Source organism: Panicum virgatum, chromosome 2K (genome assembly GCF_016808335.1).
Source record: "Panicum virgatum strain AP13 chromosome 2K, P.virgatum_v5, whole genome shotgun sequence".
NCBI classification, from domain to species: Eukaryota; Viridiplantae; Streptophyta; class Magnoliopsida; order Poales; family Poaceae; genus Panicum; species Panicum virgatum.
Window position 1 is genome coordinate 41,534,162 of NC_053137.1, and position 24,618 is coordinate 41,558,779.

The window sequence follows — 24,618 nt, forward strand, 5'->3', positions numbered from 1 at the left end:
GATCTGAGGCATTGAAGGCCAAAGTGTAGTTTATAATACATCGCCGGGCCCATCTGTCGGGCCCCCGCTCAGTGTACATGCTCCCCTTGGACATATAAAAGGGAGAGCACGCCCGCTAGAACATAGGTTCACACGGACACGAGGTTTCACAAGTTTTCACACATGCAGAGACATGCATAGCTCCTCCCCCAGCTTGCACACAAGCTCAGGCAAATACATCACACAGTGGACGTAGGATATTACGCTCCGGCGGCCCGAACCACTCTAAATCCTTGTGTGCTTCCGTGTTCTTACGCCTATAGATCGAGCATTCCTTGACTACCCCAAACACATCCTACACTTAGAATTAGGCGGGTGCATCCCGCCACTCGACTATAGTTTACCACACCACGAGAGAGTGAATAACCATGAAACCACCCCTCGGTCTGATTCATCACCAACCAAAAATAAAGAGAAAATCATCGAGGATACCGCCGCAGCAAGTGGCGGGAGCGGCGAGGACTCCGCCACCCCAGCAGACCAGACACGCGGGCGGGACGTTGATCTCCTGCCCGGGTCGCGATCTGGACCGTCCGCCAGGTGGGGCCAGTGCTTCAGCGGGGCTCTCTCTGCCTCGCTGCTAGACACTCGCGCGTGGCGCGGGCGCGTGTCCGTCCACCTATATATACTCCCGCCCGCGCCGCGGCGGCTGATCTCCACCACCCCCACCCCCCCCCCTCCGCACCCAACCCAACCCAAAAACCCCAACCGCGTCGGCCGTCGGCTACAGCTTTACCCTCGCGCCTCGCTTCAGCCCGGTTCCGCGCTCAAGGATCGATCGGCTGAGGTAACCAATCCCTCCTTTTTCTAGCGCAGGAATTCATACGAAGTGTTGGTGGATCTTGCTTGGGTGGATGCACTAGCGGTTTGCTGCAGGTTTAGGGCTTTTGGTGGTGGGTTTAATTTCTTGGGGATCTTCTCCGGGGTTTCTTCCCCTGGCCTCTCCAGCCCTGCTAGCTAGATGCGCGATTTTTTTTTACCCGGCATTATTGTGTAACGGCGTGTCGGCATCCTCCTCCGTACTCAAGGCTTGGTTCTGCCAATTCTAGGTGCCGCTTTGCTGGTCTCGCCCCCCAATGCGATATTTTTTTTGTGGCGGAAAGAAGGGGGTAAAACTTCTTTAGGGAAAGATCGGGATTTGGGGGCTGGTTCAGCTGCGGTTGACGTATCTGAAGTTTCGAGCGTCTTTAGTCAATTATTAGGCGGTTTTTTTCCTGATCACGGTGGTGGATCGGAAGAATCGCTCAGCTGTCTTTGTTTCGTTTCAAGCAGTTGTAGGGAAATGTGACGTGCACTGCTCCATATCTGAACGCTGCGGCCGGGATAATTGATTACATCATTTTATTACAGTGCAAGGTGTCAAAATTGCGTAGTTTATTCTTTATTCTATATATACGTTTGTAACGCTGCCGTGTGGGTTAAGTCTTTGTAAAATATGGCATACAGTTGCTCTGCCAGTTGGTAGAAAACAATTGCGTAGTTTATCTGTAGTTTGTATAGTCAGGTGCCTCTGTCCCTCAAACTTTAGACCTTGCGATTCTTCTGACATGTATATTACCCTTGTCTGCACGTGCCTGGTGCCCATACGAGTCACCATATCTGAATCTAAAATTCAATTATCAAAGTAATTCACTGAAAATAAATTAGTCTACTCTTCCATGCCCGTCTTATCTAGTTCATTTAGTATGTCCTACTTGCGTTTGCTCAACTTTTATTGTGCTGCTACTTTTATTCTTCAGTGGATATCTGTAAGCTATTGTCCAGTGAGTTTATGGTGTCGTGTGGTTACTTATTTGAAAGGATTCTAGTGCATCATGGTTTTTTTTAGTTGTCTTTCATGTCAGGATTGGAGAGGGTCGTTAATCTCTATCTATTCATTTCGCATTATCATGAATAGTACGTCCTTGTGGTGATCTTATCCTATGTAATGATATAATGATATCTTCATTGACTTGCCTGTCATATTTTTGGCTTGTACCATAAGCTTCATTCAAGAAGTACCTCTAGTTGATACCGTAGTTGCTTCTATATCTGAGCTACCTATGCTCGGATGACAAATGAATGGCCTTGCCTTTGCACTCTTGCCCTTTGTTATGCATTATTGGACTACTGCCTAACAGGTATCTTTTTTGTGCAGATAAGACATGGGTCAGATTTTGGGTTTAGTGCAAGTTGATCAGTCAACTGTAGCCATCAAAGAAACTTTTGGCAAGTTCAATGAGGTCCTGGAGCCTGGTTGCCACTTTCTACCCTGGTGCATAGGGCAGCAGATTGCTGGTTACCTCTCCTTGCGTGTGCGGCAGCTGGATGTCCGCTGTGAAACAAAGACAAAGGTATCCTCCAATACCATTCTATTTTATATCTGATTTTTGCTTTGCTGAAGCTATTGGCATGATCAAAGAACAATTCTGCGAAGTTGCAGCATAAGAAACAACTTTTCTGAAATTTGTTGCCTGGATTTTATCTGTTCAGGACAATGTCTTTGTCACTGTTGTTGCATCTGTCCAATATCGCGCTCTTGCTGATAAGGCATCCGATGCCTTCTACAAGCTGAGCAACACCAGGGAACAAATTCAGTCATATGTATTTGATGGTAACTGTTCCTTCTGTTTGAAATTGTACTTTATCTGTTCATTGTATACATGTTTGCATCGTATCTTGTACTGCACTTGTCTTGTCACTTCAGCTACCTCAATTATCTGGTTTTTGATACCCACAAGTCCTTGCATAGCTTATGTTATGTCAGTTGACTATTTTTTGTGTTTGTTAATCTACTGTGATAAATTGTACTTAATCTACTGAGATAAATTGTACCTTTTGTATTGTGCTTGTTCGTATTTTTAGTTTTTTTGTCGGTACAAGGAGAGAAGGTTATGTTTCTATGCCGCACAAATCAAAAGTCGAATAAACCAGTTTTCTTAGTGTTTCACTGCTTATTTCAGTCATTAGAGCTACTGTTCCAAAGCTGGACCTGGACGATGCATTTGAGCAGAAGAATGATATTGCAAAAGCTGTTGAAGATGAGCTTGAAAAGGTTTCTGCCACGCATTTATTTTTGTTTACTTGTTGAATTTGCTTTAGAGAATGTAGAATCTTTGGACTGACCTGGCTTTTTTTGTGGTGTAGGCAATGTCTACATATGGCTATGAGATCGTGCAAACGCTCATTGTTGATATTGAGCCTGATGACCGTGTCAAGAGAGCAATGAACGAGATCAATGCAGGCAAGTACTTTACCATTCACATAAGTAACAGTTGATTTTCATCGTATTAAATTGGCAATACAGCAATTGCTCAGCCGCAAGCATCTAAAAGTTGTATCGATTAATCTTACATGCTACCCTTCTGGCTGTATGGTACAGCTGCTAGGATGAGGGTGGCAGCCAGTGAGAAAGCTGAGGCCGAGAAGATACTCCAGATCAAGAAAGCCGAAGGAGAGGCTGAATCCAAGTACCTGGCTGGTGTGGGTATTGCAAGGCAGCGTCAGGCCATTGTGGACGGGCTGAGGGACAGTGTGCTCGCCTTCTCAGAGAATGTCCCTGGCACCACTGCCAAGGACATCATGGACATGGTCCTGGTCACCCAGTACTTCGACACCATGAAGGAGATTGGAGCCTCATCCAAGTCCTCTTCAGTGTTCATCCCCCATGGTCCTGGAGCTGTCAAAGATGTGGCGGCGCAGATAAGAGATGGCCTCCTGCAGGCCAATCTGCAGTGAGAGGGCTCTGAGGGGGAAAAGAAGATTGGTTTTGATTGCAAAGCAGTGTCGACGGCATCTGTTATATGGTGCTATGAAGTTGTGAATTGTATGATATAGATAGACTTGCATGGTTTGTGAAATGTTAGTAGGCTTTATATCGACTGGAGCACTTGCGAGTGAGCCTAGATATCCAAACCTGTCATAGTGTCAGTTATTTTGGTGACCTCCTACTATGCTATATATTTGTGTGGAAAGTCCATCTGGATAGGACTCAGAGCTATTAATTGAAAGTGCAGCTTCTCAGAATTCTGTGTTTTTTGGCTGCAGTGATGTTCTTTTGCAAAATCTTTGGAATGACAAGATGTCTGTTATTTTATGAAATTGTTTTTGTGGGCTCCATTCTGATAGACTGCAAAGTTGGCATATTTTGATGCTCAGTTAAGTTATTCTACAATTCTTTCTTTCTTCCTAAGATAGTGTAGTTGGATTTGTTGTTTAGCACTTTTCGACAAAAGAAAAATCATATTACTGTGAAACACTCTGCGCTGATAATATACAAACTTTTTGCAAGTGAACCCTAGGACAATGCTTCTTGCACAATATGACCACCCAACAAACATCTTTACACATGCACTATATGCACCATGTAACTACAGAAGTTTTACCAAAGATAGTTCTTGTACAGAAGTTTTACCAAAGGGATGCTAGTCTATTCAAGAACGCCCTTTTTGATGGATGGTATAAGTTTGTTGGCAGTTTTTATGAATGTTCAGTCATTACCTTGTACATAATATTTTGACAGTACCGAGTTCTGTTTTATTTTAAAATACAAATAGCAGCAAGTTGGGTTTGTTCTTTAGCACTTCCAAGTAAGGTCTCCATACAAGTGTACAACTGCAAAGCACATAGCAATGACGGTATGAACTCTATAGTACCGGCAAGTCCTAAAATCCTAATGGAAGGTTCTTGCTTATCTTGCATAATGTGGAGTACAACACATCACACACCAAGTCACCAACCATGTACATTTGCACATTGTAATTATACACCATGTAACATTAGTTGCCCGTATACATGATCTTGTAACAATCACCATGAATGAACAGTAAAATCTATTGATCCTTTCTGCCTGATTAAAATGACAGGAGAGCAAGATAGCAGCAAGGTCATGGGCATAGACTACGCAAGCTTCTCAGTGAGCAAGTAGGGCATAGCGGTTGCGGCTCACGCGTCACAGATAATCCAAATTGGTTCCAAGCATCCAGGTACTCCTTCCTCCACTCCTCTCTAAGCTCTGCAGAATCGTGGTACCATTGCCTGGTGATTCACAAAACGATAAGCAGATCTAAAACAAGTATGGGCTAGTGAACATTGCCTAGGACTAGGGTTATTTGCAGGAAAAGGGAAAAGACATGAGGATTTGGTGCAGTATCTGTTAACTTAGACTCTGTTTCTTGTAACAAAACACATTTTAGGGGTTTTGGAGAGCGACCCAGTACAAGATTTAAACATAGACTATCAGGTATTAGTTACATCACATTGCAGGCAGTCTATTTCTGAAAAATCAGTCATGTTAGCCATTCTGTTAGAGCTTAGAACACGAGGAAAATGGTTCAGGATCCAACTCGCAACTGGATTCGAGAAAGGTATCCAGTATTGGAGAGCATCGAGGCTTCTCCAATTCAGTAGGGAGGAGTGGTATAAAGCAAAACCAATTCATCTGCTCAGTATCCAGAAAGAAGCTATAAGCTATCTATGATCCAGGCTCTGACTGGTGGTTGCTGTTGCTTTCCAGGCTCAGAGAAATCCGTTGAACAGAGCAGGAAAGACTGACAATTTTGCCAAAGGAATTTGGTTAGTTGATCAGGTCACTCATAAGTATCAATTGACCATCTCCTCTTCAGCAGATGCCACTGAACACAAAAAAGGATGAACCAAAGGCGGGACTAGAACACAGTGCAAGAGCACACATCTGATGCCTGCAATCTCGCACACCAATATCAGCAGGGCACACGCATCTCCTGAACTCAGACAAGAGGCTAATTTTATTGGGCCTTCAAAGATTTCTCCCTCGATCATATCCAACCCGAGAAAGTTAAGCGCGGAGGCATTCCGTCGAGCAACACGCGCGAGGGAGATAGGAGAGACGAGAGGAGAGGAGAGGGAGGGGCAACTCACTTGCAGACGAGGGAGCAGCTGAGGAGGTCGACGCAGTCCAGCTGCGAGAACACCCGCGCCATCACGTGCGCGGGCGCCCGCAGCGCCGCCGCTGCCGACGAATCGCCGCCCTCCTCCTCCCGCAGCGTCGGCGCCATGGCCGGATCGCGCACCCCGGTTCTTGGAGCGGGACTAACGGCTTCAGAAACCTCTGCCCGCGCTCTTCTCCTGCCTCTTACGTCACCGAGGCTGAACAATTCGCGATTGGATCGAAGCGAGCGATTTTTATCGAGCTTGTGCCACGGATCGAAACGCGACGCGACGAGAGGGGGAAAAATTAATGCCATCCGAATTTCTTCGAGATGCTGATGGCTTGTCAGGACAGAATAGATGAGGTGATTCTTGGATAAAACGATTGCATGTTTAGCAAAACCGTGGATGCTTACGCAGTTGATGATGATAGCATAATAAATCTGTTTATATTTTCACGAAGATAACGTAATTTTTGTTTTGTGAACCGTGATCATGCCCGTTTCCTGTTGGGCCGTTTCGTTTTGGGCTGGGCCAAAATTTGGGCCTACACTATCCATCCACTGGGAAAAAAAACCTCTCTAAAAAAAATAAAAGGCTAAAGGGGAAAATATGGGCCGGAAGACATATCTCAATTCTCAAGTCTCGAGATTGTACTTTCTATTTATCTTGCAAATTTCTATACCCCTCATTTTACTGCTATTTTTAATCAGATTTACTCTTTTTAAGTTTGACTTAGATCTTGTATTTATGTAAGTCACCAGTTAGGTTGTCTTTGCTGTGTCTACCGATTCTTCTTTTTTATATTTTTTTTGTCTATTTTTTTGTCTTTTATTCTTTCTTCTATTTTTGTGATGTAGATGCATTTTCTGTGTGTAACTAACTTGTTCGCAATGATAAATCATTTGTTCGTTTTGTAGATTAAATTATTCTGTGATGTTGATTTATTTATTCACAATGTTCGTGATGTGTAATATTTTATTCATTGTATTATTATTTGTTCATCATGTTTAACTTTTTGTTCGTAGAAAATAATTATTTGTTCGTGTTGTTAAAACATTTGTTCTGAACATGTGATTTATAGAAATGCAATATCTAAGTCACCTGACGAGGGGAAAAGATCCATTTTTAATTGATACAATTGTTTTGCTTGGCAGTAGCTCTCCAGAAAGACCAAAACGTTCCAAAGTGGATGCTGCAGAGCCGTCGATTGGTAACCGCAATCCAATTATTAGGAAGACAGAATCAGATTATCCAGCTAGGCAATGCTGGGATGAATAAAACCCAGTCATCATGCATGTAAAATATTTGATCCAGCATGTTTCTTTTTTATAACAAGAGAACATATCAGGTGCAAACCAATCTCTTCGTGCAAATTATGAAAACTTCAATCTGAGTTATTAGATCAATATTCAAGAGGTATGTGTGATTGTATAATTTTACAATCTGGACCCGCTCTTGGATTGGTTAATCACACTTTTGCAAATCCCCCTCTCACCTCTCTGCACTCCTCCCCTTGAATGTTGATCTGATGGTCTAAATTGAAGTTTTTATAGTTTGTATGAAAAAATTGATTTACATCTGATATGTTTCCTTATAAAAAATTGACTCTGTCAAGCTCAACGGGGAGATGCATTAAGACTTCGCGCATGAGCAGCACATGGCTCGAAAAGAATAAACCTTTCGGATGCCGGGCAACCTTTCAAAATGCTAAAGGCACAACAAAAGCAACACATAACATGGTCAAATAGCCATTTTATATGGGTGTTCTTGACGGAGGAATATGTCATTGGCAACTTAAGAAGTAAGCACGATGATTTTTTTTTGCTTAAGAACTGTCAGGTTTATGTCATTTTTATATGGACTTCAAGGAAAATAATATAAAAGTATGCAAGGAAACTATGTGACCCTCTTATCATGACCAGTTTGTTTTGATGAACTCATTGAACCATGGTGGCATATTGATGCTCCGTGATGTTTGGGAAAAATAATATTTTCACCATCGTGTAAATTACAATATCCATATCTTCGTTCTCCTTTTTTTTAAATATACCATTGAGTACAATTATGCAACTATTATACCGTATTGGGTGATATGAATCGAATAGTTTTCTACAGAAGAAGCGGCACAACAATGGTATCCCCCCACAGTGCTGCTATGAGTCTAAGCATTATAAAGTAATGGAAAGTATGAAAACTAATTTACATAATGGTAGAAAACTTATTTTCCTCATGTGGTTTAGTGTTTCTACAACGTGTTCTACGCTAAGAGAGAGTGATGAAGGAAAGGAACCCCTATAATTCATGTTCGCCCTAAGGATTTATAACAATGATGAAGGTATACAACTTAGACTTTGTTTAGTTCCCTTCAAAATTCCTAAAACTTTTACAAGATTCTCCATCACATCGAATTTTTTCAATACATGCATAAGTATTAAATATAGCTAAACAAAATAACTAATTACACAGTTTATCTGTAATTTGCGAGACGAATCTTTTGAGGCTAGTTAATCCATGATGGGACAATAATTACCAAATACAAACGAAAGTGCTACAGCGTTTTACATCCAAAAGTTTTTCATCTAAACAAGGCCTTAGGCTGTGTTTAGTTCGCGAAAAGATTTGAGTTTTGATACTGTAGCACATTTCGTTGCTATTTGAAAATTAATATCTAATTATAGACTAATTAGGTGTAAAAAATTTGTCTCATCCTAATCAGTTAAACTGTATAATTAATAATTTTTTTCGACTGCACTTAATGTTCCATACATGTGTCCGAAAATTCGATGTGACAGGTACTGTAGGAATTTTTTTAAACTAAACAGGGCCTTGGAAACAATCTATATACTGAACACAAATCCTTAACTAAACAGTAATGTGACTAGAAACATAATAAAAATGTTGTATTTTGTTGTTGAAAAAAACGTTGTTTTACCCGCAAAAAAAAGAAAAAACGTTGTTTAAGGAACAGGTATGACATTTTGAAATTACAATCTGAATATTCTCCAAAAGCATATAAAAACAAGCGAACCGCTACAATTTGTTCAAGTTGATGGAGAAGCCATTCGTAGTTCTCTCGGTTTTTTTTTTGAAACGGTTTTTTTTGTGACAATAAGAAATGGAAAGCGAAATGAGCAGAGACGAAATAAACTACTAGGGTTTAACCGGGCCCACACGTAAGCCTCCCGAGCCGCGGTTCGTTTTCTCCGCCTTTATTCGTTCTTCCCCACCTCCCCTCCACTTATCCGCCGCCTCCCAATCATCCTCCCCAGTCCCCACCCCTCCGACCCCCGCCGCTACACCTCGTCGCGCCGCCACCGCCACACCTCGTCGCGCCGCCACCGCCACCGGCGAGAAGATGGTCGGGCCAGGCCTCTACACCGAGATCGGCAAGAAGACCAGGGGTGGGTGCCCGTCCGTCCGTCCCTCCCTTCCGCCCTCCTTCCCCCCGGATTCCTGTCACGCTCGGGGGTTGAGCTCGCTGGTTATTGTTGCATTTTCGGTTGGGTTTCTGATTGTTTTTGGTTGGCTTTCTCCGCAGATCTGCTGTACAAGGACTACCAGACCGACCACAAGTTCACCCTCACCACCTACACCTCCAATGGCGTCGTAAGTGCTCCGCCTCCTCTCTGCCCCGCGCCCCCTCCCCTCCCCACCCCCCACCGGTTTTCGTTTCCCTGGTGCTAGGGCCTTGTGACGTGCTTTGGTCAGATGGGTTAGGGCTTGAATGTATCGGACTGATGAAGCTGTGAGGGGTAGTTTCATGATTTGTGTTGGATTGATCTGCGTGGTTTGAATCCTGTAGCGCGATCTCAGCGATGGGCTGCTCGGTAGCGGGATTTAGGCAGGCGCGACAGCCAGCACAGGAGATTGGTTTCCTGCATGGACCTGCTTATTAGCTGTCATTTATTGCTAGTCCGTTTGGCGCTGTAATTTAGCAACCTTTGTTTTGCTTGTCAGCCTCCACTGCTTGTTTTGAAGTGAGGTTGGTAGAGAAGGGCCCTTGGCTGTTCGAATAAACAGGGAAAGAATCAGTACTCCACTAGCCTAGCCTATTTGTTCAAAAAAAAAACGTGAATGTTTAAAGTAGCGGCAAGCTTGACATAAGTAATTGGTGTCAAGCTTGCACAGTTGTTTGAATAGTCAGTTGTTGAATGATGTGTACTCTGAATACTGGCAAGGCAGCTGAGGGCTGTCATGTATGGTGGCTTCTAGTGCGGTTTGGTGGCATGTGAATACAATTACAGATCCTGATGAAAGTGTGTCTTTTATGAATCAAAGCACAATTGTGGATAATAGAATTGCAATCAAAGTATAGAATACCTGACTAAACCCTAACAAGTAACAAAAGATGGTGTCGAACCCTAGTTATGCTGTTACCATAATGGATTGTCAGTTATGCTGTTACCATAATGGATTGTCTTTTGCATCTTGCCATGTTTCGTGGATGTTGTATTTGAATCTGGAATAATGTCCCTGTTTGTAGAACCTAAAATAATGGGGCCAAATGGTAAATATTACGTGATTTAACAATGTTTTTGTGTGTGTATGTGTTTGATTTTTCTCTTAAATGCTGCTTATTTATATTATACGGAATAGTGTTATTCTGTTAGAATCATTTTCAGTGTTATTCTGTTAGAATCATTTTCGTGTGTTTACGACTATTATTTTGTTTCTTATGATTTTAATGTTCTTTATTGCTTATTCATGCAGGCTGTCACAGCTACTAGCACGAAGAAAGCTGACCTGATTTTTGGTGAGATCCAATCACAGATAAAGAACAAGAACGTCACCGTAGATGTGAAAGCAAATTCAGGCTCAAATGTAAATCTTTCTCTCTTTTCTTTCTCTATGTATACCTAATTCCTTGAATGGCATACCATACTAAAAAACAGACCTGCAATATGTTCATTTCTTATGTTATCACTTGGATTAATGATTACAGTCTGACAAACTAACATCAATCATTCTATTTGTGGTTGCTGAACAATTTGCATTCTTATCTAATTAGTTTGTCTGCTATATTACCCACTTTTTATATGTCCTGTTGATTGCTTGCTTTGATGTTTTGTTCAGGTCATTACTACAGTTACTGTTGATGAGATTGCTACACCAGGACTGAAGACTATCTTGAGCTTTGCTGTTCCTGATCAGAGATCTGGAAAGGTAACCATCTAGTCGTCGGTTAATGATTTCTTAGGTGGATTCTTAATGCTCAATGTATTCTTTTTTAATTTATTTCTGGTTGCAGTTTGAGCTTCAGTACTTGCATGATCATGCTGGGGTTAACACAAGCATTGGTCTGACTGCCAATCCTGTAGTCAACCTCTCTGGCTCCTTTGGAACCAAGGCTCTGGCAGTTGGCGCAGATTTCTCACTTGATACTGCATCTGGGAACTTAATCAAATACAATGCTGGACTGAGCATCACTCATGAAGACCTTATCGCATCCCTGAACCTGTGAGTTTTCAAAGCGTAGTAGCCCTATATATCTAAATTACTATGTTCAACTGTTATTTGGCAGCCTTAGCTTGTTTATTAACTTATGGCATTTTTATGGGTAAGTGCAAATGCCTGTTATTTGACAATGCCTATCATGCTTTGTGTTTTTATGATTATTAAGTGTAAATCCCTGATGTGTCTCACTTCAATTTGTTCTTTAGCTAAGCACACAAAAAGTAGTTAAAATATAAGATATTGGTCACCATGATTTCATGCTTACACAAAAAGTAGTCAAAATATAAGATATTGGTCACCATGATTTCATGCTTTCTCGGAGCCATTTCTCAAATGAAGTATTTTAGAAGATGCAACATTACAATTTGCTTCACAATATTCCTTGCAACTAGAGTTTCCAACTCACTGAGATTATTGTGTGCACAAAGAAAATTAGTCGAGCAGCAGAGTTTGTTGAGTGCTTTATATATATAATTGAAAAAAAATCAAATTGGGTGTCTTCCATTCAGTGGATGGTAATATAGCTAATATTGGGCACTGCTTCTAAAAATTGGCTTGTGGCGAGGAATTTGGTCCTTTCTACTTTATGATTGTTTACTGTCTCCACTCTCCATTGTTGTGCCTGCCAAATTTCATGTGACTAATCCAACCTTCTTTTGCAGGAACAACAAGGGAGACAGCCTAACCGCAGCTTACTACCACAATGTTAACCAATTGACTAGCACAGCTGTTGGGGCAGAGCTGACCCACTGCTTCTCCACCAACGAGAACACCCTCACCTTCGGCACCCAGCATGCTTTGGATCCACTGACTGTCGTGAAGGCCCGCTTCAACAACTCCGGTAAGGCCAGCGCGCTGATCCAGCATGAGTGGAGGCCAAAGTCACTGGTGACCATCTCAGCTGAGGTCGACACCAAGACCATTGAGAAGAGCTCGAAGGTTGGGATAGCCGTGGCCCTCAAGCCCTGATTGTTCACCAAGTCCTTTTTTTCTCTCTCTCTTAAGCTCCCAGCATGTACTTCCTTCCCAGCTGAAATTGGGACCAGGTCAGCTTGGGGAGACAAAACAGTTTGGGTTCCCCGCATCTTTTGGTCGTTGCAGTCTGTCTATTGATTTCATGAACTGTGATGTTTCCTTGAGTTTTTTTTTTCAGTCGCCGGTGTAGCACTCTGTTAATGAGCAACCTTCACAATAATTCAAGCTCGGTAGAATTCTGAACTTGTGTTACCATGCATTTTAGTACCAGTTTACACTCCAATCGATGGGCACTCGGTTGGTGGTTTTCATGTTGCTGGCAGATTTATGTTTGCGACGTGAATGTTTTGTGACTTGTATCGTGTTAGTGAATTGAGGGTGTTTTCCTGGAGTTTTTATTTATCTGGTGTTTAGGAAGTCTCTCGGTTGTTATGGTATATGGATGGCTGTGGAGAGCCATCTGCCTCGATGGCCCTAGCATTGAGATTTTGTTGCAGCTGAGCTGCATTCGTTTCAGGTTGTCCGATTGTTCCGTTTGCTACGTCTTCTCTCGTCAGATCCTCTCTCTGTGACGATCAGGCGGCCAAGAGGAGGAAGTTTACTTAATTTCCGCTTACAAGTAATTGACAACTTTGATTAGACAAATTAATTTTAATTGAACAAATATGTGTACAAACCATTACAAGTGTGTGTGCCAAAATACTTTGGAAATCCACCACCGTACTACTACATTTGAGCCCGTTTGCCAAAATACCATCAAGTGCCCAAGGTATTTTCTTTTTTTTTTAAAAAAAACGGTTTGATTGTTTGAACATGGCCGGCCGTATGGTGTGCGCCCATGCCAGGTTGCAATTTACGGTTGTGCCACTTATCTCCATGGGACCTCCTCTTATCTCTTCTCGCAAATCACGACGCGACGCGACGTGCGCGCGCAGTGCAAGTCGCCCCTGCCCCTGCTCCCCGGCCTCCTCTACCTCACACCGGACGCGACGTCGCGGCCGTGCCACTGGCGCGCGCGCGCGCCGATGTCGCCGCCGTCTTCCTCGCTCTACTCCCCCGGCCGGCTCCGCCCGGCGCCCGCGGCCACGGCACGTTTCTCTCTCCTCTCTCTCTCTCCCCAGCATCTACTCGGCACGGCAGTGTACGCCGGTGGGACGCGCGCTGACAGCTAGCTGATCCTTTTCCTTCCTCGTGTGGGTGCGTGCGCGCAGGTGGGGAGGTGGGCGCGCGTGTCGTGCTCGCTGCCCATGAACGGCTACGCGCCGGGCGCCGGGGACCGCGGCGCGGTGCGCGTGCGCGAGGCGCGGGCGCTGCCGGCAGCGGCCGCGCCGCAGGACGCCGTGGGCCAGCTCAGGGCCGCCGTGGGCGCGCTCGCAGCCGGTGCGCTGCCGCCCGCGCCCTCCGGCATCATCCGCATCGAGGTGCCCGTCAGGCAGCGGGTGGACGCCGTCGAGTGGCTGCACGCGCAGAGCGCGCTGCCGCGCTGCTTCTTCTCGGCGCGGGCGCCGTCGCCCGGCACGCCCGCCCTCGCCGCCGGCAACGGCAACGGCGGCCTGGGCGGTCGGCGGAAGGAGCCGGTGAGCGTCGCGGGCGTGGGCTCGGCGGTCTTCTTCCGCGGGACCGACCCCTTCTCCCTCGCTGATTGGCGCGCAATCAAGAGGTAATCAGCGCTGGCAAATTCAGCACCGGCAGTCAATTCCTTTTGTACAGTTGCACTGACGTTTTCCTTTTCCAAATGATGCTGCTGTCCTATGTTTTATCTGTGTTTCCAAACAAAATGGGCATGATCTCATTCTCTGAATTCCAAACAATTTGGTTGTAGATCTTCGCACCTTTGGCGGTGTAGTCTCTTTTTGCAGGTCCAGTTGTTGGTTGGCGTTAGGTTGGCCTTGGTTAGGGTTGTGGGGTTAGAGGTGTTCTCCCCCGTCGTGCTTCTGCTGCTGGGTGTCTGTTGTGGTTGTTGGGTGTTTGTTTGTGTTTTTTCAGTTTTTTCACTGTTTTTAGTCCTTTGTGATCTTTTGTTAGTCAAGCTCTGTTTGGTCGCATCAAGAATTGTCTGTAAACTACTTTCTTCTTAATAAAATACGTGCTCAGGCACAGTCGCCAAAAAAAGTTGTCTAATGTTGGCTTCTTGTGTTTGCAACTGTCTGTCTATGAAGGTTTCTTTCAAAGGACTGTCCACTGATTCGTGCATATGGCGCCATCCGTTTCGACGCAACGAGCGATGTTTCGGTTGAATGGGAGGACTATGGCTCATTTTACTTCATTATTCCTCAAGTAAGTTGGCCTGCCACTCATTAGGAAATCAGAGATGGGATGGGATGGGACAAGATAATAGTGCTCTGAATTTTGTGAAATGTCTGAACTGTGGTGCAGGTTGAGTTCAATGAGCTTGAGGAGAGCTCGGTCCTTGCGACGACCATCGCATGGGACGATTCGCTTTCTTGGACATGGAAAAACGCTGTGGACGATCTCCAATCATTGTTGCAGAAGGTGCACGTTTCTCTGCATCCAGTATTTGTCATCTGGTAGATAGTAACGGCTTGTACTTTTTGCAGATATCACCTTGTTCTGTAGAAGTAAACACGTCCAGCCTGCACACAACCATCATGAGTCTAAATCATGTCCCAACCAAGGCATCTTGGGATCTTGCAGTTACTAAAGCTCTTCAGATGATCAAAGAGAGGGAAAGAGAGTTGGTAAAGGTAAATCATTTTGTAAACTTTGCTCCAATGCCATAGAGAAAATAGAAAAGCATAATCAACATTATGGATTATTGCTTGTTAGATGTGCTCCCATGACGTAGAGAAAACAGACAAGTATGATTGACATGGTGTGTATATGGTTATTGATTGTTTCTAGCAATTAGGGTTCAAATCGGACAACCTTATCAATTTTAGCACTATTCATGTATGATTGATGTAACTCCAGAACGAAACTATATCTTGTTCTCTCGTGTGTCCAAAGCTTATCCCCAAAAAGAGAAAAAAAACATTGACCAATGTTTTGTACAGGTTGTACTGGCAAGGTGTAGCAGATACATTACTGATACTTGTATTGATCCTGTGGAACTGCTAGCTTGCTTGAAGGTGTGCTTTTTCCCCTACCTTGTAATTTTCAAACCAGTCCTAAAAGACCACTCTGTGATTTAACTATACAGGTCGAGGGCCAAAATGCTTATCAATTCTGCATACAGCCATCAGATGCTCCTGCGTTTGTTGGAAATAGTGTATGTCTACTATATTCTGTCAAATAGAAACTTTCATAACTGCATACTTGCTATTTTTCCTTCTATTGTATTTAAAAAATTCTTTCACACATATCTCCTAGTTATGTTGCAGAAATGCTAAATAACTGATTCTAACTAACGTTGATTTTGTGCAAATATTCTGAATAGCCAGAGCAACTATTTCACCGGAAATACTTGAACATTTCCAGTGAGGCTTTAGCTGGTACTCGAGCAAGGGGAAAAACAAGAGCGGATGACTTTCAAATCGGTCAGGATTTACTTCTAAGGTTCCTTTCTCTCCTTAGAATTCGTACTGTATTAAATTGAGGAGTTCAGGGTGAAATCAAACACCTTGTCCTGAAATTGAGCAAGTGTTGATACAAAATTTCCTGCAGTAGCAAAGAGGATATTGAATTTACTATAGTGCGGGACAGCATAAAGAAGAAGCTGGAGGCAAGTTGAGTTCTAGAAATACTGGCGCTCGACATAGACATAATGCTTTTCAGGAAGGCAGATGGTCCCAGCAATTTACTAAACCACTGTCTGTAATTTGATCTGCAGATGGTATGTGATGAGGTGGTTGTCTATCCCAGCAAGGCTCTTCGGAAACTTCCAAGAGTACAGCATTTGTCAGCACAGTTAGCTGCGAGAATAAGGAACGAAGATGACGAGGTAACCTATGACGGCCCTTCTACTACTTGGAGGAATATGTTTGTATGTTAATGTAATTGTTGGACATGAACCACCATTAAAGTACAATAAAATAATGTTTTGTTGTCCTGACATTGCAGTTTGAGATTCTAAATACTCTTCATCCAAGTCCAGCTGTTTGTGGTTTACCCACTGAAGAGGCACGCCATTTTATACGAGATTATGGTATGCTTAAATTTATTTTGGACACATTTTAAAATTCAAATTAATTTGTAGAATGTGTATGCTGCCTATTGAATGTCCAATTTATTTCTGAAATACAATAATGCAGTAGGTAAGTGCAACAGTTTGCAAATACTAAATTGTGATATTTTCCAGAAATTTTTGACCGTGGAATGTATGCTGGTCCTGTTGGTTGGTTTGGAGGAGCTGAAAGTGAGTTTGCTGTCGGGATTAGGTCAGCGTTGCTCGGAAAAGTAAGCAGCACTATGAATTTTCTCAGTTCACTATGCATTTGCTATCTAGGATTCTATGTTTCTGTTGCCAGACTTGCATAGTTGTTGTTTCTCACAGTAACAAATCTCCTCTGCTTTCAGGGTCACAGCACTTTAGTGTACGCCGGTGCAGGGATCGTTGAAGGTACAAATCCATCTTTTGAATGGGATGAACTTGATCTCAAAGCATCTCAGGTACCATTTTGTTCCAAATCGTGGCAAACAGTGTGCTTAGTTTTAACTGAAAGGCTAATGCATTTTTTTTTCAGTTTGCAAAGTTGTTGCAGTACCAAGAACAACATATTCGCTACCAAGAAGCTGAAAATATGGGAACAGTGATATGAATAGAGAAGTAGTAACTAGTAAGTCATCACAAAGTTCAGCATCCATTTTAGCTAGTTATTGCACACTTACTTGTTTGATAGTAAACTAGAAGGAATTCAATTGAAATTGTGTAATTATGGAATTCAGAACAGCAGTAGTGCTGAAAATACATTGATTTAATTAGCACGTGAATGTAACAGAATATATTTATAGCATAAACTTCCTGTCAATTGAAACATCCCAAATTACTCCCTCCATTTTGCAATGTTTGTCTGGTCTGTTTATGTATTTGATTATCTATGATGAAAGCATGTAAAATTTGTACTCATTCAATTGATCAAAGGTAAAATTTATCCAACAACAACAAGAATGTTATGATTTAGTACAAACATTATGGAATGGAGGCAATATTAATCCCCAGGCTATTTTTATTAATGGCCTTGATCGTGCTGATGTTCTGATTATCACAAACAAATCCATGTCTCCCAAGATCTTCTTTCACTCCTACAGGGATATTTAGATTCCAAGATGAGAGATTTTGTGTTGCAGAAACTGTTGCTTTGTTAAAGTGCTTGCCAAGCAAACATGATATTTTGATAATCGCAATCGCATGCCTCCAGAAAGATGACCCCAGCAAACTATTGACTTAGCAGAATGTGATGATTCAGGAGTCGCAAAACGTAAAAAAGATCCATAGAAAGCAGTCGAGATCAGTACATGTACACAATAATTGTAACACTAGTGTAAGTGTACAATCTTGAACCCTGCAGCCTGTACAGGCTGCCCAGTTGCTGATACAACTGTAAGTATCTTGGGGCATGTAACATACAAAGCTACAACCATGTTCGTCAACATACACAGCTTTGTACACAAACACAGCTACACAACCTCCAAATCTAGATAAAATTAGGCAGGAAATCAGAACCAGGAAAAACAGGTCTTATCTCATGGTACCTGGTCATGCTCTGAAGATAATATTTTTTTCGTGACCGTGCCTGAGCACGTTTTTCATTAAGAGGAAGAGAAACAAAGTACAGCGACAACAAACAGGTTGGTTTCAGAGAGCGGAAACACAACCTAGAAAGAGATACAATAAAGGGAAAATTACACAGTCGGCAATTCGCGACCCGGCAATCTACCAAGCAACAACAAGAGCGGTTCTAGTCGCTTACAATCTGCCCAGAACCAGGCAATTAACTCGTCCAGCAGCAGGGAGAGTAACTGAGGTACCGAGTTGGAGACACGATCAAAAGTTCTGTTGTTTCTTTCCTTCCACATAAACCAGGAGATGAGAATGACCACCGCTCTGAAGATAATATGACCTCTTGGGTTGGCCGTGGCTGCCGGCTAGTCTCTCTTCTGGAGCCCAGGCAGGCCGCCATAGAACAGCAGCACCAGCATCAGGAGGTAGCCGACGGCGACCAGCGCGACCAGCCTGGCGTCGTCCCAGGCTAGGTAACCGGAGAAGGCCGAGTGGACGGTGAGCACGGCGAAAGCCGTCAGCCGGAGCCATGGCGTACGGTCATCACGTCCTGCCGCTGACGAAGAGGAGGCGGCTCTTCGGGCAGAGTGGTTCTTGGATTTCTTCGCCATGGACGGCAAGAAGATCAGCGCTGCTCTGGAGAGTGGAGGGGAAAGCAAGGGGCGCAGGGAGCTCAATTGCCGGGAAGTTTCCCGGGACGAGTAGCTTTCGCGCTTGTTTGTCCCCACGTCAGAGGAACTATGTGACCACTGACAAGGGGACAAGTTCTTGCTGATCCCATGACGACATCTTTGGACACAAAAAGTCTATGAATCCGATGATGGACACAAGAATCCATACCCGTCAATGTCAGGACTCACGACTCATAAGCCCCGGTGACAGTGTGAAACACTATCATAAAGTCAAAGTCTTGGGATGGCCACATAGTCTCTGGTGCAACTCTATAATTATATCACGTAATATTACACTAAATAGCTCAAGATTTTCATTTGTTTCCTCTTTCCTGGTGCACGTGGACCAGGCAAGATAAACGTGGCGTCGCCCCTGACCACAACTTGTCTCAATGCTCCTGTGCTGACGGTCGTCTTTGTTATGTGTGTGTTCTCAACACCATACCTTCAACATCTGTCACTAACTCTGCAGTGAATGATCAGTAATGAAAATCGTGTAATCTCTTCTCTGTTATTGGATACAGTAGATCTAGTTCTGTTATAGAACCCTCTCTCTGTGATATTGCACACAGAGAACGGAAAGATTTATACTTCTAGTCGTCTTTGTTACGTGTCTCAACATTGTACTTTATAAACTTTGCTCAAAACATGAGTGTGCATATTGTGACGGAACCGCCAAATTAAAAAATTAAAACTCTAAATTAAGCGTAATGACCGTCATTTGAACACATCGGGCGCATTAGCTTAATGGTTTAATTTGACGGTCTTTTCTCAACCCACGGCCCGATTGAAACAACACTGGAAGTCCCACGCGAAGGCGGGCGCAGATGATACAAGCACGACAAAATACTTGAAAATATATAAGGATGACAACCGATAACGAGAGTTTCACATATTGAGTTTCAAACACAAGCTCACATAATTTACATAAATTACATAATTTACAAACTTTACATAGCGTAGCCAAACTCAAATGGAAAAGAAAACATACAACTACATTACTTCACTGGTTCAGTTCTAACACCACCGGTCAGACCGGTACGTCTCACCGGTCAGACCGGTGCTACCTGGCCTAACCAACCACCGGTCAGACCGGTCAAAACAAAACTGAGGGCTGCACACCCTGCCCTCAAGTGTGCAACTGTCGGTGTCCCGACCCGGGGGCCCGGATCCCAACTATCTTGCACCCGATGTGCTTGTAGTAGGGGGTACAAGCGAGGCGAGAGAGGGAGGGAAGCTCCCAGGTCTCTGCTAGAAGAGGAGTCGGGTATGGCGATGATCGTGAACGTAGGTGACCGCAGTAGCTGAGGCCCAGAAGCGTCTGAGCGTCCTCAGAGCGAGAGAACGAGCCAGTCTAAAGGAAGCCCGCCTCCTCCTTTTATAGTCACAAGGAGGGGTGGCGCACATGAGTGGGGGCGTGGAAGTCGTCGTTTTCCCCCGAATCGTGGGGTACAGTGGCCGAATACTGGAAGTACACTGTGGGGCATGTCGTTGGGCGCGACAGTCGTCCTGGATATCGTCCTTGGTCTTGCGGAGATCGCGCCGGCGTTCTGCCAGCCCCTCCAAGTGGCGTGACGACGTTTCGTGGGCCCTGTAGGTCAGGGTCCAGCGTACTCCAGCGGTGGCATTCTGCGGGCCCCGCAGGTCAAAGTCTTGCGTGCACCAGCGGTGGCAAGGCACGCGGCGGTCCTGGATCCCCTGGTCGGAGTACTGGCGTGTACATTAGGAGGTCCGGGAGGCACGTGGAGGTCCTGGACCCCTCGAGGGGGGTCCGGGGCTCCGGCCGCGGGTGATGGGCATCCCTCTTCGAGGGGCCCGTGGCGACACCGGCCCCCCTCCCAAGCAGGAGGTGGGTCCGGGGCCATACGTATGATGAGGTGGAGTCCGGTCAACCGGAGTTGGCAGAATAGTAACGGGGATTGTGCTGAGCGCGTCTTGTCCCGCGTCGCAGGTTCCACAGTGCCGCCACAGCATCCGAGATGGCGAAGCAGTGTCCGAAGCCGACGGATGGGACTCCGGTCGCAGCCATCATGAAGAATGGCGGTCTGACACCGTCTGTCTTAGGCGCCGTGGAGGAATGGTCGGCTTTTAATTCCCCCGTACGACAAGCGGTTGAGCGGCGGGGCCGTTTGTCCTTTATGCCGAGGGGTGGCCTCGAACGAGGCGGAGGTGCGTCGCATGCTCGAGGGTAGGTTCGCTACCCTCGAGCGAGGTGGAGATGCGGGGCGCAGTCGAGGGGTCTCGACGGGAGCCCTCGAACGAGGCAGAGATTGTCCCGTGGGCCCAAGAGGGGTGCGAATGGGCCATAAGCTGGGCTTCTTTGAGTCCTTTGCTTTCTTCCAGGTTGGAAGGAGGCCGCGGGCCTTCGTGGGCCCAGTTGCCTTAATCATGTGTTTGCGTTTTAAAGCGATCTTAGTACCCCGATTAGGGTGTCCCTAATCGTGGTACCCGACAGTAGCCCCCGAGGCTTTGGTCGAGTCAAAGGATTCGGCCAAAGGGTGATTCAGCGATTTCCCCTTTGACGTGATCAGTCAAATGCCGCGCACCCGCCAGATGCGCATGAGCGCCAGCCCGGCGGATGTGACAACACGCCGGTCGGGGTAGCGTGCCCGCGGGGGGAGTACTTCGAGGCGCGCGCCTCTTTGTTTGTTTGTTTCAAGGACAAGACATGTCTGCGCGCTGAGGGGGGCCAGGGCGACGATGGCGCCCGCTGCTTGGCAGCTGGTGCTTTCGTCGTGCTGTCCCGCACTTAGGGCCTTGGCCCCGCCTTCCCTGGTTGCCTTGCGGCGCGCCATTCGAGGGCGGTCGGCCTAGGCCGATGCTGTGCCGCCTAGCGTCCAGGGGCTCAGCTTCGCTTTATTTTGTTCAGTCGCGTCTCGGCGCGGTGACCGAGGGCATCCTTTGCTCGTGGAGTGCTGCGCCATCACGGGCGGTCCAAGTCTCCGCCCTTCGGCATGGCCGAAGCTTGGCGCCCGACGCAGCTATAAATAGGGGTCGTAGGGTTCCCTTTCTTCTCCAACCTCCCTGCTCTTTCTTCCAACACTGCCTAAGCCTCGTAATGTTTTCCTTTGCCTTTCGTGACCGGCCCCCAGATGGGGTGGCCTGGCTTTTCAGGCTTTGGTGCTAGGAGAATGCTTGCGAGTGGTGGGGGAAGACCGGAGTGGGCGTGCGCACCATCCCTCAGCTTAAGTGGGATCAGTAGAAGAGCATTGGACCCGTAGGGTCCTGTTCCTGCGATGTCCCCTAGCCTGAAGGGGGATGGAGACGCCTGACCATGGCGCTGGTGCCAGGTCTGGTGGCTGTTCTTCGCATCATCTCCCGCGGCAACAAGGTTGCTCTCGGGGAGACGGTGCGGAGGGTGCTGTCCGCCAACTCGACCCCCCGCGTAGTCTTCGGTGGAGGAGATGCTAGAAGAAAGCTTGCGAGGAAAGCATCAAGCTGGACCCGTGCGGCCTGGGGGCTGTTCCTCGCATCCCTAGCAGCCTGGCCGTTGCGTCAGCCAGGGGCTCGGTGCCTTTCTTCGTCGCTCGCTTTTCCCCAAGACAGGGAAAATTGCCACGTAGGTGGCAACGTGTTTGTATCTTTCGACGGCTTCGCGCCGGTAACCTGTGGCAGAACCGTCCAAATTAAACCGGCTTAAGTGCGCTAACTATCATTTTAAGTATTAATCAAGCCACCACGCACTTAAAACGGTGTAATCCGGCAGCCTGCGGGGTTAAGGATCGAAAACACCGGAAGTCTCACCCGAAGGAGAGCACAGATGATTACATGCAAACAAAAGTTTTTCAAATTTTAAATTACAAAACAGAGCTTAACAAAATAAGTTTTATGTAATATATCAGAGTTCAAAATGCAGCAGAATTTAAATAGAAGTTTAGTTTGAAAACCACGATAACTACGATGACGTGAGGACGTCACATTGAGCCCACCAATGTGAATCCTGGTTAGCTCCAACCAGCAGTAGCTACTTGAAAACAGGATAACAACAAACCCTGAGTATACTAATACTCAGTAAGGCTTACCCGACTATGGTATATACTTAGCCGACTCCTAGACATGCAGCATTTTGGCTCTGGGTTTGTTTTGCTGAAAAGCTACTAATAGTGGATCCTTACTTTCAATATTTTAGCTCAAATTTATCATACAAATACCAACTAGGTTTGTCTGAATATCTAGAGCACGCATGGTTGATCACATTATCTTTTTAGAGTACCACAGTCATATCTCATAATCTCAACTTTCCAAATCTCATTTCAATCTTTTACTACGATGTGACGTAGTGACCAAGGCTCTCATATCCGCGAGTCACGGCGAATCGATCCGATTTAACCTTGCAAGGTGGACCTAACTCACACGACACATGCAAACCACGCCGGGCCACACGTTTCAGCTGTTTCCATCATTACCACGACATCTGAACCACGCCTGCTAAAACCCAGGTGAAGGGCCCCTCACAGCGAACTCCCAGAGAACCCGGAGGCGACATCCAATCCAACACCCGCCATCATCCCACGCCCAGCGTAGCAGGATGGAATTCAAAGTATCGTCGTAAAGTGGTACACAGTTTACCGGTTTCGACTACCTCCTACTTCCGGTATGTGGTTAGTACTGTTCAATCCTCGGTCATCAGGGCCAACAACGGTACGGTCCTCAATCGACACAGGCGGAGGTCCACTTTCCAAACATTCCATATCCGTAATCCGATTCCTCTCCGCCCGGTCTCCATTTTTCTTTCCCCACAGATTCATTCTCAAGCCACTTTTCCATAAGTAACAAAAACTTATAGCTCGCGGGTGACAGCAATCACTCGACTTCTACCGGAGCCTAGTTAAGCATGGCAATACTAACGACACCTGTATACTAGTATAGACTCATAGGTACCTAGGGAGAAACATGCATACTAGGGTTTCATACAACTCCTAAAAACGTAAATGCACAAATACTTAAATAAACATTGAATACTCAAATTATGGGTTATGCTCCGGGGCTTGCCTGGGTTTGACACAAAGTCAGTTAGTTAGCTTGTAGTCTTGCACCGGCTTGACATCATCCCATTCCAAGCATGCACTCCAGTCGGTCCCTCCGTCTTCTGGATTGGTCCACCCGTGCACCATCTTCTGGCTCGGCTTCAACATTGCCCTCTGGTTCCACATGTCGCACATTTAGCGTACCTAGATGATATGCAACGGTGCAAACGCAATGCAATTAAAGGAAAGACATGACTGGGCAATCCTTTATCGAGTAAGCACTGCAAACAAGCTCAAAAGGCAAAATGAGTTGGTGCTACAAACGAGAGTTTATTCAAGTATTTTAGCCTGAAGTGTTTCCTAAAAAAGCATTATTAAATTTATCTAGGATAAGCCAAGCAAAACATAAAGTAAGGAGCAATTAGGAAGATTTATTTAACTAACAAGAAACTTAAGCAAGTTAAATAAAAGCAACCTATAAACTAGTTCTAAGAGAGATTAACATGATTTACACAGGAACAAGAATCAAATTGCTGAATGTGAGCATGCAAAAGAGCATTTATTAGCAACAATAACAAAAGGAAACCTGTAGCTAGGAACCAAACAAATGCAAAAACATAACTTGCATGTATAAACGGGTAACCAAAATTTTACCAACATGATAAGATATGGATAAGGCATGTAATAAATATTTATCAACATTTATTGACGACAGGAGCTATTTTATTTAGCCTTAGCAAGATAAACTAACCAATTAAAGATCTACAACATGCACACCTCTTCTGGTCATGAAAATTTTACAGCGAAAAAAATAAATGCAAAGACTAGGCTAGTGTATAAATATTGCATGCTCAGAATTTATAAATTAATTAGCACCAACACAACAAGTTTTAATTAAAATTAAGCATGTGAGAGCAAGATAAATGTATAGATCACTATATTC

General features: G+C 45.0%; 4 protein-coding genes and 1 long non-coding RNA gene across 5 annotated transcripts; 3 read left to right on the forward strand and 2 right to left on the reverse strand.

Annotated features, from left to right (window-relative positions):
* Positions 1–690: 690 nt before the first annotated feature.
* On the forward strand, positions 691–4,053 carry LOC120677486 (hypersensitive-induced response protein-like protein 2). The gene is made up of 6 exons (XM_039958640.1): positions 691–826; positions 2,177–2,372; positions 2,512–2,632; positions 2,982–3,073; positions 3,166–3,262; positions 3,401–4,053. Exons 2-6 carry the CDS (start codon positions 2,184–2,186, stop codon positions 3,754–3,756), a joined length of 855 nt encoding a protein of 284 aa, XP_039814574.1. The 5' UTR covers positions 691–826; positions 2,177–2,183; the 3' UTR covers positions 3,757–4,053.
* A 591-nt stretch (positions 4,054–4,644) lies between these two features.
* LOC120677497 lies at positions 4,645–6,307 on the reverse strand. Its single transcript, XM_039958649.1, has 2 exons — positions 5,917–6,307; positions 4,645–5,055 (listed from the first exon to the last, which is right to left on the reverse strand). The coding sequence occupies exons 1-2, from the start codon at positions 6,240–6,242 to the stop codon at positions 4,905–4,907; spliced, it is 477 nt and encodes a 158-aa protein (XP_039814583.1). The 5' UTR covers positions 6,243–6,307; the 3' UTR covers positions 4,645–4,904.
* Positions 6,308–9,150: 2,843 nt separating this feature from the next.
* Positions 9,151–12,668, forward strand: LOC120677518 (mitochondrial outer membrane protein porin 1-like). The gene is made up of 6 exons (XM_039958668.1): positions 9,151–9,329; positions 9,467–9,534; positions 10,639–10,749; positions 11,002–11,091; positions 11,177–11,385; positions 12,045–12,668. Exons 1-6 carry the CDS (start codon positions 9,284–9,286, stop codon positions 12,349–12,351), a joined length of 831 nt encoding a protein of 276 aa, XP_039814602.1. The 5' UTR covers positions 9,151–9,283; the 3' UTR covers positions 12,352–12,668.
* Positions 12,669–13,280: 612 nt separating this feature from the next.
* LOC120677508 (isochorismate synthase 2, chloroplastic-like) lies at positions 13,281–17,306 on the forward strand. The gene is made up of 14 exons (XM_039958658.1): positions 13,281–13,445; positions 13,569–14,017; positions 14,517–14,634; positions 14,734–14,850; positions 14,916–15,062; positions 15,372–15,446; positions 15,518–15,586; positions 15,755–15,873; positions 15,982–16,039; positions 16,148–16,258; positions 16,378–16,462; positions 16,616–16,713; positions 16,834–16,926; positions 17,001–17,306. The coding sequence occupies exons 1-14, from the start codon at positions 13,383–13,385 to the stop codon at positions 17,073–17,075; spliced, it is 1,677 nt and encodes a 558-aa protein (XP_039814592.1). The 5' UTR covers positions 13,281–13,382; the 3' UTR covers positions 17,076–17,306.
* Positions 17,307–17,729: 423 nt separating this feature from the next.
* LOC120677525 lies at positions 17,730–22,063 on the reverse strand. The gene is made up of 2 exons (XR_005676354.1): positions 18,059–22,063; positions 17,730–18,020 (listed from the first exon to the last, which is right to left on the reverse strand). It is a non-coding gene; the product is annotated as an uncharacterized LOC120677525 (long non-coding RNA).
* Between the last annotated feature and the right edge of the window lie 2,555 nt (positions 22,064–24,618).